Source organism: Trichosurus vulpecula, unplaced genomic scaffold (assembly GCF_011100635.1).
Source record: "Trichosurus vulpecula isolate mTriVul1 unplaced genomic scaffold, mTriVul1.pri scaffold_109_arrow_ctg1, whole genome shotgun sequence".
NCBI classification, from domain to species: Eukaryota; Metazoa; Chordata; class Mammalia; order Diprotodontia; family Phalangeridae; genus Trichosurus; species Trichosurus vulpecula.
Window position 1 is genome coordinate 21,502 of NW_023494393.1, and position 17,994 is coordinate 39,495.

A 17,994-nucleotide genomic window follows, 5' to 3' on the forward strand; every position below is an offset into this window, starting at 1 on the left:
ATCCTGGGGAAGGCTGAAGGGGACACAAGGCGGTCACTTGGTGCAGAGGCCATCAAAACCAACAGAGATGGAGCCCCAGGCCCTGGACTAAGCCCTGAGCAGAGGCCACAGAAGAACTTAGGGAGGCTCCAGCAGTGAAAGAAAAGGTGGGAGGAAAATGACAACAAAACAGAGAAATGGAATTCTCTGAAGGTCAGTGCTGAGGGCCGGCCTAAGGGCTAGCCACCAAGCAGCCTGTCTGGGCATGGCTCCAGTCCCAGGAGGCAGCCTGGGCTCTGTCTGAAGCCCAGGAACAAGTCCCAATAGACCATGGCCACAAGTGCCCAGAGCAGCACAAACCAAAGACAAACTTCTGCCCCCTCACCATGTACAGTACACTGGCCCACTCCTGGGCTCCTTCCCCTCTGGGCCCCAGCCCTCACCTGCACTCACAGACTCAGCAGAGCAAATAAAAGGCTTCTCAGATGTCTCCAAACTTTCATTTATTTTCCCCTTCACGTGGCCAGAACATTTCCACATTGTCATCCTGTCCCCCACAGTCCTCCACCCAAATGGGAAGCAAAGCTGAGATTGTGCAGAAAATCTGAAGACTCAAGAACATTCATTCATTAGGCTGTTTGTGCAGAGACAAAGATCCCAGAGGTCAGGGCAACATCAGATGTGAAGGAGGGCTTGTTCCCAAAGCCCACTGGCCCTTACTGCTGGTTGTCTCCCCGAAGAGTGAGACAGGCAGAAAGAAAGAAGGGGGGAGGGAGGCCTTAGAGAACAGAGGGAGGTCTCCGATGATGCCACCCTGGGCTTGGGCCAGTAGAGTCCAGAAATGAGCCCAGGGGCCAGCACTGGGAGAGAAGTCGGGGTCGACAGGAACAAAGCAAGGACTAAAAGATGTTCTTTCTCAGGGCAATTTTCTCAAGCTGAAGAAGGAAAAGCAGATTCAGGGGGATACTCCAAATCCCCTCTGGCCTCCAGCCTCTCATCATTCTGAAGGGCCTGCCGCACCACCCAGCCAATCCTCAGCCCAACATACCCTCCTCTTGGCTTGGCCCCTTTACCCCAGCCCCTCTCCCCTTCCAGGCCCTCAGAGTCTCACCTTTGGCTGTGAGAGAGACATCTGACCCCTGTGCACTGTCATTGCCTGGAGACAAAGGAGGGAAACAACCAATTCAGGGACATACATTCCAGAACCAGGGTATGAGGAGGGAAGGGCACACCACGAGAAGGCTACTGGTCTAAGCCTCTCCTCTGCCTTCTCATTGCTCAGGACCCAGAAATACCATAGGCTGGCCCCTTCTTTCTACCCTCCATGTCAACCATTCACTTACCTGCAGCCTGAACATAGGTACCTCCTTTTCCACCTGGAAAAGAAAAACAAACTTCCAGTGAGGATTCCAGAAGAGGAGACCACACTAAGGTGTCACAAGTTCACTGGTTTGTCTTGGAGACACAACAAATAAGTGGAACTGTACCCCCATTTCCCACTCCAGTCCAGCCTCTAGATCTAAGGGGAAGAGAAAAAAGAGGCCCCCAAACGGGCACTTCCCCACCTCCAGGCCCTGCATCCAGGGGTTCCCAAGGCTGATCTACAGCCCCCAGCTGGGGAGACACCCAGGCTCTCTGGCAGAGATCCCCATATTTATCTCTGATCTGAGTCTGAAGCAGATTCCCCACTCAGTCAGCCTGTTACACCTCTGCCAGGCACCCTCCAGAGAAATGGTTTCTATTTACGGACTTATCTGAAGTCTTGGGGTCCATCTGAGAGTCCCTTAGATGGGAAAAAGAGGACTTGGGACAGAAAGACAAGCTGCCGGGTCAGGGGAAGCCCGGATCTCCCTGGTTCCTGCTCTCTAAGCCACACCCCACCCAGGTCCTGCCCACCTGAATTCTTCTTCCTCCAGATCCCAAATCCAGCAATGACTGCAATGAGGAGGAGGAGGCCAGCAACAATACCCCCCACAATGTACCAGGCAGATGAGGACTGTGGCTCTAAGATAGAAAAGGGCAGTGAGAGATCCTGATCCCTCTGGGCCTGAGATCCCCCCTCCCCCCCAGCAATTCCACCTCCCTCTGGTCCTGTGGGGGGATGCCCTTTCCCCAGCCCCTCCTCACTGTCCTTACCCCATTTCAGGGTGAGGGGCTCAGACAGCCCCTCATGCTGGACTCGACAGGTGTATTTGCCTTCCTGACCAGGGGCCATCTGCACAGCTGCCCACTTCTGGAAGGTCCCATCTCCTGCAGGCCTGGTCTCAATGAACTCTGTGTCCTGGAGCTGTTCCTCCCCATCCCTCAGCCACGTCAGGGAGATGTCCGTGGGGTAAAAGTCCTGGGCCCGGCACCGCAGGGTCACCTCCCCATGGGGGTCAGTGTGGTGGGTCACTCGGGCAGAGGGTGGGTCTGGAGGCAAAGGTGAGAGACAATTACAGGCTCCCCTTCCCCCTCCCCTCCAGGGGCATGAGGATGGGTGGGGGCAAGGGGTACACCCCCAATCTGGACCCTGGGGTACAAGGGGTCCCTGGGGGGTGGGGAGCCCGGGGCTGAGGCTGCAGGAGAGAGGGAAGAGCTGCGGGAGCCTTGAGCGCCAAGCACACTCAGGCAGGTGTGGAGGCAAAAGTCAGAGGCATGTCCAGGCTCCCCTTCCCCCCTAGGGGGTGCAAGAGTGCGTGGGGCCAAGAGTAACACCTTACAATCCGGTCCCTGCAGTACAAGGGGCCCCTGGGGGTGGAGAGGCCTGGGCTGAGACTGGAGGTGGGGGGGGGGGGAAGGGCTACCAGGGCCTTGAGTGCCGAGCACACTCAGGCAGGTCTGGAGGCAAAGATCAGAGACATGTCCAGGCTCCCCTTCCCCACTACGGGGCACAAGGACGGTGGGGCCAGAGGGAAAACCTCACAATCCAGCCCTGGGGTATAAGGGGTCGCTGGGGGTGGGGAGGCCTGGGGCTGAAGCTGCAGGGGAGGTGAGGGGCCCGCTGGGGGCCTTGAGTGCCGAGCACACTGGGGCGGGGGGCGGTACCTGTCCTCCCCAGCGTCCCCTTCCCCATCTCCAGGTACTTCTTCAGCCACGTGACGCAAGTCTCCTGCAGATAGGCTTTCACTCCCTCCGCATAGCTCCTGTCCGCCTCCCACTTGCGCTTGGTGTTCACGGCCTGGGGCGCTGTCGCTGTCCACGTGTAGGTGTCCGTGTCCAGGGCGATGTAGTCCACCCCGTCGTAGGCGTCTTGTTCAAACCCGCGCTTGAAGGTGAGCTCCGGGGTCAGCTCGCAGCCGTACATGCTCTGGACAGTGTGGACCCCTGCCCGCCCCCGGCCCGGGTCAGCGCGGCCGGGCTGTGGCTGATCCCGTGACCCCCCACCCGGGATGACCCCGAGGTGCCCCCCCCCCGCCCGGGATGACCCCGAGGTGCCCCACCCACCTCCGCCCGGGATGACCCCGAGGTGCTCCCCCCCGCCCAGGATGACCCCGAGGTGTCTTCCCATGTCCCCTGGGGAGCCGCGGGGTACCATGGCCGTCTCGGCGCCGAACCCCGGCCCCCCAGTCACGCCCCGCCCCCGCTTGGTTGAAGTAGCCCCGCAGGGATCTCCAGGTCCATCTCGGTAAAAGTCTGTTGCGTCGCCCTCTGGCGGTACAGCAGTGTTCCGCCTCCAATAGTGCGGGTCCTCCTGGCCCACCCGCTCGATCCACGCCGCCCGCGGCTCCATCCTCGGACTCGCGCCGTCGCCGTCGAAGCGCACGAACTGCTGATCGTCCACGAAGCCCACTTCGAGGTACCACGGCTCCCCGAGCTCGGGCCGGGTCACACCGACTTCGAAATACCTCATGGAGTGCGAGCCTGGGCCGTGGGGACCCGGGCCGGGTCAGGGCAGGGACCGCGTAGACCCGAGCCCCGCGGCCAAGCCCGGGTGTGACCCTTGACCTCGTGCCAAACGGGCCTGGAACCCTTGACCCCGCCACGCCCAGAGTGACCCTTGACCCCTCACGTCGACACCCTTGACTTCCCGCCAAACAGGACCCCATCGCGCCTAGGGAGTTACCTTTGACGCCTTCACGCCCGAGGGGAGACCCCGGACCCCGAACTCTGCAGCTCCCAGATGCCTCCTCACCCCCAGCATCCCCGCCCCTTCATCCCCGACAATGCCAGCGCTCCACACTGGGAGGTGATAAACAGCGCTTTGAGATCAAACGCCTCCCCTGACCACGCAGACAGGTCCTAGGCCCCTTTACCTAGACCCTGACCCACCCCCAGCCCCCAGCTCTGGTCCGGTCCTGGACCCTCACACTCTTCACCCTCGGCCCCCCACCTTGTGTCCTCACCTGCCCCCACCCCAGCCCCACGATCCTCCGTGAAGCTCTTTAACAAAGCTGCTCCTGGTTCTCTGTCCTCACCCTCGGATACTGGGGCGTGGGGGGTGCCCTCCGGATAGCTCTGTTCCTTCTGAACGCCCCAAAGACTGTCGCCCCCATTCTCCCTCCTGGCACCTCTGCCTCAACGTCTCTCATCCTCACACCCACCTACAATCCACTTACTACCCCCCCCAAACTCAGGGACCGTCACCAAGACACCCCCCACCCCCCACCAAAGCCCAGCTGAGGGCGGCAGGCTGCGGGGGCTTCTTCCTTTCAGCACCGCCCTGACCGCACCCGAGATGAAGGAGACGGCTCCCGGGAAACCGCCCCCCCCCCCACCGCCACCCTGGGCTGGGGTCCGAGCTTTCTGTAGGAAACCCCATCCCATCCACTCTTCTACCACTGGGTGCTGTGTCCAGTCTCCAGGCGGCCGTTTAATTCTGTTCTCTCCTTACCTGCCCAGGTCTCCGGCAGGGCCAGGGTCCCCAACAGGAGGAGAGAGATCACATAGCCTTCCATGGTGCCCAGGCAGAGAAGCCCAAGCTCACTGAGACCAGTCTGCGCCGGGTTTATAAAGGCACGGATCCCTCGCTTCTGGTTGGCTTCACGGAGGCTCTGCCAGCCAATAGCAAACGGAAGACAAATAAACGTCATTGGTGACTAGGCAGAACGAGTACGCACAGGTTAGAGACCAAAACTGAAACTGACCCTGAGGAAATCCCCTGCTTTAGAGACCTTGGCTCTTATTCTGTTATTCATAGAATGGATAGGGTGTCCCTCCCTCGTCATCACTCTGGGAACACTCCGGCTAGAATCAGAGAGAAAGAAGGTCGCCACCCTCAATCCTCTCCTTCTGGCTGAGTGGAATGCTGAGAGAACAAAGCCCCCTCAGTATGGTATTGAATAGAATGCTGAAATAGTGAAGCCCCTGCCTTCAGCATGGGACAAGACCTTACCTCTCCTACCATCCAGCCCCACCCTGCACACCTCCTATATTTTTAGAAATTGCTTTGCTGAGAAAGTAGAGATAAGAAATTACATCAGGGGACAGACACCTTCAAGGTCCTGTTTATCTAACTGTTACTCCCTTTTTGCTGAGTACCAGTCTCATGCCTGTGTTTTTGTTCTTTGTTCTCTGTTGCTGGGAAAAGATTTTGAGTTTAGAATGTGAGCTCCAAACCCAGTCAACGGGAAGAGGAGCCAGTGGGGAGAGTGGGGGGGAACGCTGCGTTAGGGTCTATGTAACTTGCTTTGAGCTATGTAACACACACACACACACACACACACAGGCATCATCTTGGGCCACACTGGGGTATGTCCTTTCTCATAAGAAAGTAATAAACTCATTTTTGCGTTTTCTCAAGAACAGGCTCTATTTTTAATGTGAGTAGTGATCTCTGACCCACACATGGCCATCCAACCTCCAGCCCTCCTCAGTATGACCCTTTCCCTTCCTTAGAAGATGGGAAAGAAATGTCCCCACCCGAAATTGAGGGCATCTGAAGACTCAAGAAATCTGCAGGCTCATTTGTGGAGGGGTGCATTGCCACCTCCGTTTTAATGACCTCCATCCAACCTCCCCAGGCCTTGTAGATAAGCAAGTAAGAAACCCAAGAGTAGAGAGTAAATGAGAGTCCAGTAAATGGAATGTGGAATCATAGTAGAAGACTTTGTCTCACCAAAAAAGGGGCAGGTATGTGGCACAGTGGATGGAGCTAAGGGCTGAGAGTCAGGAAGACCGGAGTTCCAACCCAGGCATCAGATATTTACTAGCTATGTGACCCTGGGCAAATCACTTAACTCTGTTTGCCTCAGTTTTCTCACCTGAAAAATGAGGAGAAGGAAATACCAAGCCACTCCAGTTTCTTTGATTTAAAAAAAAAAACCAAAAGGGGTCACAATAAGTCAGACACAACTCAACAGCAACAAAAGGAAAGAGCTTTAATTATTAAAATGGGGAGGAGTACCATTTCAGCCTAAGGTGGGTTCTGAACTGCCTGCTATATGAAGGTATGAATTCCTAGTAACCTTTTTTTTTTCAGAAATAAAGAACCTAGGCACATTTGATAGGATTTTCCCTCTTTCTTGTCTCATCACCCCAACTAGGAAACCACGAAATTTTAGATTTTGTGGAGAGCTTAAAATTATCCCTGGAAAGGATCTTAAGAGATAATCCTCATTTTGCAAATTAGGAAACTGAGGACTGCCAATGTTGAGAGACTTTTCCAAGGTCATAAAGAGAGGAAGCAGCAAAACTGAGCTTTGCCCCTCCATCCTCTCACTGCAGATTCAATCCTCTTTCCCCAACACAGGCTGGGCTAGAGACAGTCCTGAATGAGCCTCCTCTGGGGAAGGATGCCTGGGTCCTCCAGAGCATGGTGGAGGCAGCACTGTGTGGAAAGGCAAGGAAAGACGTGGATGATTCCGTTCCTTATCATTTCCTGCTACCAGACCCTTCAGACTAAGTCCTCTCCCATCTCTCTTCTTTTGATCCCGATGGACCTTAAAATAATCTCTCCGAAAAAACCCAACCCTTGTCCCTTCCCGTTGTGCTTCCTTCCCCACAGCACAGCTGTCTGATGTACCAGTTTTCTAGGAAAAATATAGATAAGTCCTGAGATTTTTCCATCCTTTCAGTGATACCTCCCTTGCAAAAGATTAGGATGCAGCCTCCTCAGCCCTTCTCTCTTTCAGTTGCTAACACTGTTCTGTCTCAGAATCTTCCATGTTCTCTCCCTCCCCTCCTCCCAGAATCCTTTAAGCAATGGTTCTGAAAGACCCTGCCTTGGTCAGGCCACAGCTGGAGGATTGTGTTCAGTCTGGGGCACCATAGTTTAGAAAGAATGTGGACGCTGTGTCCAGAAGACAAGGACCAGAATTTCGGTGAGGGGACCAGAGAACTTGCTATGGAGGATTGGAGGAAGGAATTGGGAGTGTTTGCCTAGAAGAAGAGAAGATACTGAGGGGAGAAGATGGTTGTCTTCAGGTATATGAAGGATTGTTTGGAAACAGACTCAGACCAGTCCAAGAGGTCATGACTAGGACCTGAGGAAACATTGCAGAGAAGCTGATTTCACCTGAGAATTAGGTCTGTCCAGAGGTGCAGTGGCTCTCCCCTGGAAGTCATGGCTTCCTCCTCCTGGGAGGTCCTCAGGCAGACACTCAATGAGCATGTGGTTAAGATAGAGAAGGGATTGTTGTTCAGACAGGGGCTGAGGTGGATGCGTAAGGTACCTGGGAGCTCTTAGTCTCTGATCTGAGTTATCAGCCCCAACCATCAGCATCCATGCCTGCAAGTGAAAAGGCCATTTTCTCTCCCCAGTCATTCATATAGGAGAGAGAGAGAAGGAAGAAATAACCTGGGACCCAAAGCACACATATTCCTCTTGCTTAATACAAGTTTTAATACGGTGTTAAGTCTGCAGGTTTCAGAATACAGGGGGGTGTGGAATTCAGTGACCTTAGCTGTGTAAACTGAGGGAATCAGGAAGCCATTATGTAGGCCCAGGACCCTAGAGATGGTGATGCCCAAAAGAAAGCACTAAGAAGCAGATTCCAGCAAGTACTGAGAGAGAAGGGGGTGGGGAGAGACAGAGACAGAGAGGAGGGAGGGAGGGAGACAGGGAGGTAGGAGAGAGATAGAAGGAGAGTCAGAAAAGGAGAGAGAGACAGAGAGGGGGGAGGGAGGGAGAGAGAGAAAAGGTGTGGACAGTGACACAGAGACAAAGAGGGAGGGAGGGAGGAGAGAGATAGAAGGAGAGACGGAGAGGGAGAGAGAGGAGAGAAGACAGAGGAGGAGGGAGAGAGAGGAGGGGGGAATGAGGCAGAAAGAGAAGGTGTGGACAGGGACACAGAGACAGGGAGAGAGCACCAAAGCCTTCCAACATGCAATGAAGCAGTTGGAAAACAACTGCCTAAGGAAGGAAGCCTGGGCTATTGATTGATTTGGCTCTAAGGAAAAGGATGGCAGGGACAGAGTGTAAAGTGAACCTAAAAGAGGCATCTTAGACCAGGGAAGCTGCTCTGCCAACTTCCAGCAGGTGAAGAGTGGCGGGAGAGGCTGCTCTCTGGTGCCACCTACAGGGTTTCGGGGAGTGAAAGACCAGGTTAAAAGTGTTAACAACTCTAGGCTGTCCAGAAAAGAAAATGACCAATGCCGAGGGGCTGCAGGAAGACAGGCCTGTTAGTGCCCTTTGGGTGAGGCTGTGAATTGGCCCAGTCATTCTGGAAAGCAGTTTAGGACTATGGCTCCAAAGATATATATTATGTGTGCCCTTTTACCCAGCAGGGTCTTCTAGGTCTTGACCCCAAAGAGTGCAAAGAAAGAGGAAAAGGTTTAATATATATGTGTGTGTATGTATATGTATGTATATATATATGTAAGGTTTACACATACATACATGTATATATTCATTATGACATCTTTCTAATGGCAAAGAACTGAAAACTAAAGCAGTGTGTACCCATTTCAGACTGGCTAAACACATTTTGGTGCGAATGATGATGATGGAGATGGTTTCAGAGAAACCAGGGCAGCCTTGTATGAATCAATGCAGAGTGAAATGAACAGAACCAGGAGAACAATTTGTACAAGAACAACACTGTAAAAGTAAACAATTTTGAAAAGCTTACGAATTCCAATAAGCACAATGACCAACCCTGACTCCAGAGGACCAACAATGGAGACTGCTACCCATGTCAGATGATGGACTAAAGATTCAAAATGAGACATATCTTCGGACATTTCCAATAGGGGAAATTTGTTTGCCTGACTTATGTCTATTTATTACAAAGGCTTTGGTTTTCTTTTTATTTGGGGGGGAGGATGAGTGAGGGGAGGTGGAAGGGAAAAAACCAAATTCTTAATAATTGAAATGTTTTATTTTAAAATTTTAATTAAAAAGATAATTGAAATATAATTTAATTTTTAAAAGACAAAGTCTATCACTAACTAAGAAAGGGGTTACAAGAACTGGTGCTCCATGGCCTTATGAGGTACAAGAATCTCAGAATGTAAAGAGAGAGACTCTAGGAGACTTTATGTGGCTGACTATATAGCGGAGCTTTAAGAAAAAAAAGAGATACACAGAGCTCAAGAGCACTGAAGACCTTCTCCATCTTGAGAGAGAGAAACACATGATATCTTCCTAAGCCCAGCAGCCAAAGACAGAAAGAACCAATAAGATAGGAAGGATAGCTACATTCCTAGGGCACCTCTACCCCTGCTCTCCACCCTGGGCCACCAGTGAGCATTTCACTCACTCCTCTGCATGTCTGGGCCAAATACTACCTGGTGGCATTTTGCTCTACCTGGGAAGCTCTCCAGTCTTTCCCAGTGGAAAGAATTAGAAGGACATTATCCCACAGAAACAATGCAGACTTGTAAACAGCTTACTTTGGGGGGGAGGCAAGGAAGAAAGCAATTGGGGTTAACTGACTTGCTTAGGGTCACACAGCTAGTACATGTCAAATGTCTGAGGCTGGACTTGAACTCAGGTTCTCCTGACTCCAGGGTTGGTGCTGTGTCCACTGTGCCACCTACCCACCCCAAACAGCTCACTTTTAAGTAAGCTTAAAGGACTGTATCAGCAAGGTAATAGTCACAAAATTGATGATAATTGTAAAGATGCCTATGTAGTTCTTATATTAGGAAGGCAGAATTTATGATTTCAAAGAGAATCTCATATGTGCCTAAAAGGTCCGGAACCGCAGGATATAAGGAATTCTCTAGGCAGAAGGCAGGAGAACTAAAGCATGTATTTACACTCCACAGTGACAAGCCCACAAACCAGCATCCCCATTTTGATATTTTCATCAAAAGCTTCCAGGCCCAATAAGTCCGCCTTATAAGGGTAACCAGGAGGCCACAGAGAAGCGAGACGGTATAAGGCAAAATCGTATACATGCTTCCCCTCTACGGTAAGAAGATTACCCACTAGCCTCCAGTCAGCTCTGCTACCGGCAGCTCAGCTTCGGCTGTAGGCGTCTCTGGCTCCAACCAGAAAAGGAAAGGAGGATCTTCAAGCTGTCCTCTCCCCTCTTATAGAGTTTTTGACATCATCAAGCACCGCCTGAACGACCAGGGCCGATTGGTTCTTGACTTGGACCTTCCCCCTAGCGTAGACCACGTTAACACACTTCCCCTCAGGCAGCCCCACGACTCATCACACAGGAAGCTCTGGTCCTGCCCCCGGAAGAGCAAGCCCCAGCGTCCAGGGAAGCTCAACGAGGCAAGCTGAGTCATTCAAAGAAACAAAGTCCATTCTGGCTACACTCCACCCCTCACAATGTTCTAGGATGCACAATCCAATCATAATTCAAATTAAATTATATATCCTAGAACATTGTGACCCAATTATGCAGGAAACTAAAACATCATTCAGAATAAAGCAAAACATATCATTCAGTGACATTCCCAAATATTGGTTTACGATTCAAATGTGATCCACCCCTAGATCCCAGCCAGATAATCTCTTCAATCAATCATGCCAAAATAATTATTAATAATTCAAATGTCCACCCCTAGATCTTCGTATCCATTACATAGGATCAATAATATCATAACAATAAAACAATATAGCAAGGATAACACACAATAAGTACACAGAACACTATCATCATTCCCCCCCCTCAAACAATTGGGGCTCAAAATCTTGGGGTAATGGGTGAAGGTCTCATTTTCCATAGCTTCTTCTTGCTGAAATTGGATGTAGAGGTGTCCCTGCCCCAAAGAGTCCCATTCCAGAGTTCAGTTCTTTAGCGAGCTGGCAGGAATTCCAAGAATGCTACGTACTTAGGCAGTCACCGGAAACTGCAGGGTGCTTAAACCTGCAGGAGACAGAACTAGCGACAAGGTTAACTAAAACAGAGAACAAAAAGAGTAGGCAAGTATGGGCTATTATCCTTTAAATAAAATCATCTCCAGTTTAGTTGAAATTTCAGTTATGCAGAGATCCAATATCAGAGCCAAACTCAGACGGGAAATGTTTCTTTTTAAACGGAACACAATGAGGAAACTAAGCCAAGAAGATCCCACCCTAGATGGAGACCAGGATTGTCCTCCCAGCCTTTCCCCAGATGTACAAGGGAAACCAGGAGGATCCCATCCTAGATAGACTAGGATTGTCCTCCCAGACTTTCCCCAGATATACAAGGGAAACCAGGAGGATCCCATCCTAGATAGACTAGGATTGTCCTCCCAGACTTTCCCCAGATGTACAAGCTGTCATCCGTTAATCACACAAAGTCACCTTCCCTCTGAGTGGCTTGTGTCAATTACCAGCATCAGCCATACCTGTGGGGTCCGGGAATCTAATATTATAGCCCTATTCATGGTAAAATATATGGTTCAGGGGCACGATTTGGTAATTATCTTCCCCTGAATAGACAACTGTTACAGTGTTGTTCTTCCCATGGGCTATGACTTCTGCAGCCTTTGGAATATCATCTGGCTTCCGTTTTACCCATACCTTAGCTCCCAACTTTATTCTATGAATGGAGCAAGCCCCTTTTGCCCCTCTAGTAGTTATTTTGGGAGGAGGGTCAGTTTTCACAAAGGGTATTTTTTCACAAGGGATAATAATCACTTGAAATATCCTATCATTCCTACGAAATTGTACAGGTTTTTCACCCAAATTCTGGAGTGTCACAACAATTTCTTTTTGATAATTCGAATCTATCACTCCAGCCAATACATGTACTCCTTGAGCTGCTAATCCTGGTTTAGGTAATATCTGTCCAAAATGATTCTTGGGGATTCTCATACATGCTCCAGTAGGGGTTTTTCTTATCTCTTTCCTATTCAACCTAAAATTCTCTATACAATGTAAATCATATCCTGCCGAACCAGGTGTTCCTGGACATGGTAGGGGGACATCTTCCCTCACAGTCCAAAATTCAATATTTTGGATCTCACGTGTTTGCTGTTCTCTAATCTGCAAATTTGGGGTCATCATTCTGGCTAGAGGTGTACTCCCCCCTGTAGCCAGAATGGACTTTGTTTTCTTTGAATGACTCAACTTGCCTCGTTGAGCTTCCCTGGACGCTTGCTCTTCTGGGGCAGGACCAGAGCTTCCTGTGTGATGAGTCGGGGGCTGGCTAAGGGGAGGTGTGTTAACGTGGTCTACGCTAAGGGGAGGGGCCAAGTCAAGAACCAATCGGCCCTGGTCGTTCAGGCGGCGCTTGATGATGTCAAAAACTCTATAAGAGGGGAGAGGACAGCTTGAAGATCCTCCTTTCCTTTACCGGTTGGAGCCAGAGACACCTACAGCCGAAGCTGAGCTGCCGGTAGCAGAGCTGACTAGAGGCTAGTGGGTAATCTTCTACCGTAGAGGGGAAGCATGTATACGATTTTGCCTTATACCATCTCGCTTCTCTGTGGCCTCCTGTTTACCCTTATAAGGCGGACTTATTGGGCCTGGAAGCTTTTGATGAAAATATCAAAATGGGGACGCTGGTTTGTGGGCTTGTTATTGTGGAGTGTAAATACATGCTTTAGTTCTCCTGCCTTCTGCCTAGAGAATTCCTTATATCCTGCGGTTCCGGACCTTTTAGGCACATATGAGATTCTCTTTGAAATCATAAATTCTGCCTTCCTAATATATTTGGCGAAGCCAAGAGTGCATCCCAACTCAGCCCAGACCAAGCCTGACTGCCTGCTTTGTCCTAGAAGCGAGTCGGGGGAAAATGAGACAATGTTAAGGGCTGAGACAGAAAACGCTACTAGGGTTCAGGATATCCCTCGCACAGAGAATGGGAGATGGTTAAATACTCAGACAAGCGTTCGTCCTGTAGAAAGGAGGATCTTCAAGCTGTCCTCTCCCCTCTTATACAGTTTTTGACATCATCAAGTGCCGCCTGAACGACCAGGGCCGATTGGTTCTTGACTTGGCCCCTCCCCTTAGCGTAGACCACGTTAACACACCTCCCCTCAGCCAGCCCTACGACTCATCACACAGGAAGCTCTGGTCCTGCCCCAAAAGAGCAAGTGTCCATGGAAGCTCAACGAGGCAAGCTGAGTCATTCAAAGAAAACAAAGTCCATTCTGGCTACACCTCCTAAGGGCCTATTATTCAAATTACGTAAGGCAATAGACAAATTATCCTTCCAATGTCTATATGAATTATTAGAGCTTAATTTTCTCAGCTGTTCTTTCAACAATCCATTCATTCTTTCAATCAGCCCAGATGCTTGTGGGTAATGTGGAATATGATATATCCATTCTATATTGTTCAACACACAATATCTTTTCACTTCTTTGCCCTTGAAATGTGACCCATTGTCACTTTGAATCTGCATTGGGGTTCCATAGTATAAACTTACAATATCTAGGGTTTTACAGGTGTTTTTCTGAGTTGCGTCCTTATAAGGACAAGCCACTAGTACACCTGAATAGGTGTCAGCACACGTACATACATATTTACATCCTTTATCCTGGGGTAGTGGGCCAATATAATCTATCTGCCAAATTTGGGCTGGAACTTTTCCCCTTGCTATTTCTCCAGTTACTATCCTAGGAAGAGTTCATTCTTTTTCTAATTGACATATACAACACCCCTCTGTTATTTGTTTTAACAATGCATGAGAGATACTGATACCCCGATCCTGTGCCCATCGGTGGGTGGCCTGGACCCCTAAATGGCCAGCGGTCTGGTGGACCCATCTTGCTAAGGCTGAGTCATCAGTTGGAGTTGGAGTAGGGACAATACATTCAGTGGCAATCTTTGCTAGTCGATCCGCGTGTGCATTGTACTCACGCTCTGGTGTGGTCAGGGTCGGGTGAGCATCAACATGAAAAACTGACAAATCCGTAACCAAAGACATGTCCCATATATTTTTCCATAACTCTTTACCCCAAACTTGTTTGCCATGAATCTCCCAATTCTGATTCCTCCATATAGGCATCCAAATAGCTAATCCATTAGCTACCGCCCATGAATCAGTAAATATATGACACTGTCCTCCCTTCTCTATTCTGATGGCCTGATGTACTGCCATCAGTTCAGCATATTGGCTACTTCCCCCTATCCCAGAACTTTCCAGAGTTCGCCTAGTACAGGGGTTATAGGCTACTGCTTTCCAATGTCTCTTCTGTCCTAAATATTTTGCTGTCCTGTCAGTAAACCAAGCGTGTTTCTTCTGTTCTACACTTAGTCCATCATACCCATTATTCCACTTCACTAAGGATGGCACCATCTGTTGCTTAGATTCAAGGGGTTTTTCATTTCTCTCAGTGCCAATGTTCGCCACCGATTCATGTAAAGCAGAAACTCCACATTTGCCTGCTCTGGACCTATTCTGAATATACCACTTCCATTTGATTATGCTCGCCTCTTGTGCATGTCCAATTCTGTGAGAAGCTGGGGTACTCATTACCCAAGTCATAATTGGAATTCCAGGCCTTAATATCACTTCATGACCCAGGGTTAGTTGCTCAGTTTCTACTAAAGCCCAATATGCAGCTAACAGCTGCTTCTCAAAAGGTATATACTGCACTCCAGATGAGGGCAGTTTCCTTGACCAAAAGCCTAAAGGTACACTTCGGCTCTGTTGTTTTTGCCACAGACTCCAATTTGCATAGTCATCTTGTACAGTCACTTGTAACTCCACTGGCCCATTTTGCACAGGCCATAAGTCCAGAGCTAATTGTATAGCAGCCTTTGCTTCCTCAAAAGCTCTACTTTGTTCAAGGCCCCAATCGAATTCATATTTCTTTCTGGTGACTTTATACAAGGGTTTTAAAATCTGTCCCAAATGTGGGATGTGGTGTCTCCAATAACCAAATAGCCCTATGAACTTTTCGGCCTCTTTCTTATTAGTAGGGGTGGGAAAATCCTGAATTTTTTGTCGAGCTTGTGGGAGAATTTCTCGCAGTCCTCTATTCCACTGTGTCCCCAAGAATTTTACAGTTTGAGCTGGCCCCTGAACCTTTGCAGGGTTGATTTCCCATCCTTTGCTTTTCATATGGTCAGTTAATAATGCTGAACTCTCCTCCACTTCTTTTATATTCTTTCCCTGTATCATGATGTCATCTATGTAATGTGTAAGCTGTACACCAGGTAGCTTTAATTCATCCAAATGCTCAGCTACAATCCTGTGGCAAATAGTTGGGCTATGAATATATCCTTGTGGCAGGCGTGTAAATGTGTACTGTCGGCCTTGCCAAGTAAAAGCAAACTGATTCCATTGCTTGGGGTCTATTGGGATTGTAAAGAAGGCATTGGCCAAATCAATAACTGCATACCAAGTCCCTTCATGTTTTTGTATTCTCTCTATTAAAGTAACCGTGTCTGGAACAGCAGCATACAAGGGAGGAGTCACTTTGTTCAGCTGTCTATAATCTACTGTCATCCTCCATGTCCCATCTAACTTTCAGACTGGCCAGACAGGGTTGTTCCATTGAGTAGTTGTAGGGACTAACACTCCTGCCTCAACACATTCTCTTATAGTGTTGGCAATTTCATCTTGCCCACCTGGCACACGATATTGCCTCAAAGTAATTACTTCAGAAGGTTCGGGCAAAGTGATTGGATCCATCTTGATTTTCCCCACTAAGACTGCATTAATGCCTATTTTCCTCACAGCACATTGGTATTTCCCTTCAGGTAAATTTAAGGTCATACCCTTCAAAATGTCTATTCCAATGATGTATTCAGGAATAGGCACAATAACCACACTATATTCTTTCTTGGGCAACTGTCCAATTTTCATCATCAATTTAACTTGTCTGGCTGATATTTCAGTCCCTCCTAGTCCTGTGATGGTAATAGGAGTTCCATGGCTGAATTTGTCTGGATTCCCATAGATAAGGGTGGCCTTGGCCCCAGTGTCTATTAATGCCCTAGTTATTGTACTTGACCCATTTTTCCAATATATGGTCAAGTTAATGTGAGGTCTGCAATCCAGCTTACATATTTCCTTAATTTGGGCTAGGGCCTGGCCTGTTTCCTAGTATTCCCTAGCATGTGATTCACTTGGGTATGAAGGTTCAACGTCTGTAGCATTTGCAGGAGCAGTTGTTATTTCCCTGTCTCTCCTGTTATCGAGTCCTTTATCTCGGTACATCCTGTACAATTCATTGGTTGGAATGCCATCTATCATTTCAAAACCTACCCCTGCTCTCAATAGAGCAGTGAACATTTCTTTTCTTGTCACTCCATTTTGGCGCCAAGTTTGCTGGCTATTCACCCTTCTCTCTCGAGGAGATCTGTCCCTTCCCCAGTCTCCTAAGTCATGTAACTGTAAAATCTTATTTATCACCTCTGTAAGATGGGTCCCTACTTCCTCAAGTAACAGATTCAAAATTAGTTGTTTATAAGCAGGGGGAGCTGTCCTAATTATTAAATTCCTATGAGGGATTCCTATGGGATCATTGTAATATTTGTCTGCAGTTCCTGTCATAATAGCAGTCTTCGTTACCTCCTCCTTTAGTCTCATGATACAATCTTTAAGTGAATACCAGGGTCTGTGCTCAGTGGGCCACATAGAATCATTAGTATATCTCTTATTGCATCCCACAGCAGCTAATGCCAACAGAGTAGTCCTGCTAGCATCATCTCCTCACTGATGATGTTCCCTAAAAGCTTGCTGAACTAGAGGATCATGACTGATACCTATGAATCTCATACAGTCCCTCTTATCTACTAATATTCCACCGGCCCCTTGATCACTGAGCCTTACCATCCAAGATATTAATGGTTCTCCTACTCTTTGGCTGAATCTACTCAAAATATCTGTGACCTCTTGTGGTGAGAAATCTTCCTGAAATTCCCTCGTAACTGAATCTTCACCTCGGGTTTCTGTCCTCCTCCTCTCTACGGGATGAACGCTTGTCTGAGTATTTAACCATCTCCCATTCTCTGTGCGAGGGATGTCCTGAACCCTAGTAGCGTTTTCTGTCTCAGCCCCTAACATTGTCTCATTTTCCCCCGACTCGCTTCCCCTGCCACCATGGCAAGGACAAAGCAGGCAGTCAGGCTTGGTCTGGGCTGAGTTGGGATGCACTCTTGGCTTATTTGGCCTCCTGTTGCTCCTAGCCACATTAATAGAAAAGTTCTCATCTGAGTCAGTGGGTTCTTGAGCAGCAAATTGTTCTCCTGCTATCTGAGATTCCCCTTCTTGCTGTGGGATAGGAGTGCCCCCATCTCTTTCACTTAATCTCAATCTTTCATATACTAGCCGGTAGGCTGATAACACTATTCAGCTTTGCCTAGATAGTGATGCCCCTGACTGAATCCCAACCTCTTGTAAACACCTTTCCAAATCCTTAGGATCTCCTCTCTGTGGCCTTGGTTCCCAGTTTTCACAGGGTCCGGCTTTTTTTAGCCAATTCCTTTGCTAAGGAGGAATAAAATGGATCCTCCCACCCTGGGATATTCATCTCTTCCTCTGAAGTTCTTCTGCTTCTGAATAGAGATCTTATATCTAGCGATCCCATCCACCTCGTCGCCAAATATATTAGGAAGGCAGAATTTATGATTTCAAAGAGAATCTCATATGTGCCTAAAAGGTCCGGAACCGCAGGATATAAGGAATTCTCTAGGCAGAAGGCAGGAGAACTAAAGCATGTATTTACACTCCACAGTGACAAGCCCACAAACCAGCGTCCCCATTTTGATATTTTCATCAAAAGCTTCCAGGCCCAATAAGTCCGCCTTAT

At 49.0% G+C, this 17,994-nt stretch overlaps 1 protein-coding gene across 1 annotated transcript; it reads right to left on the bottom strand.

Moving 5' to 3' along the window:
* Window positions 1–463: 463 nt before the first annotated feature.
* LOC118833278 (class I histocompatibility antigen, Gogo-OKO alpha chain-like) lies at window positions 464–4,901 on the bottom strand. Its single transcript, XM_036740627.1, has 7 exons — window positions 4,793–4,901; window positions 3,618–3,822; window positions 3,007–3,338; window positions 2,116–2,391; window positions 1,876–1,983; window positions 1,091–1,355; window positions 464–914 (listed from the first exon to the last, which is right to left on the bottom strand). The coding sequence occupies exons 1-6, from the start codon at window positions 4,854–4,856 to the stop codon at window positions 1,315–1,317; spliced, it is 1,026 nt and encodes a 341-aa protein (XP_036596522.1). The 5' UTR covers window positions 4,857–4,901; the 3' UTR covers window positions 464–914; window positions 1,091–1,314.
* Between the last annotated feature and the right edge of the window lie 13,093 nt (window positions 4,902–17,994).

Bases quoted from the DNA above. Each gene is read 5' to 3' on its own strand.
- LOC118833278 (XM_036740627.1), bottom strand. From the start codon at position 4,856: ATGGAAGGCTATGTGATCTCTCTCCTCCTGTTGGGGACCCTGGCCCTG. The intron at 3,823-4,792 runs GTAAGGAGAGAA...CCCACGGCCCAG, and splicing joins CCTGCCGGAGACCTGGGCAG to GCTCGCACTCCATGAGGTAT. The intron at 1,984-2,115 runs GTAAGGACAGTG...TTTCTATCTTAG, and splicing joins GCCCCTCACCCTGAAATGGG to AGCCACAGTCCTCATCTGCC.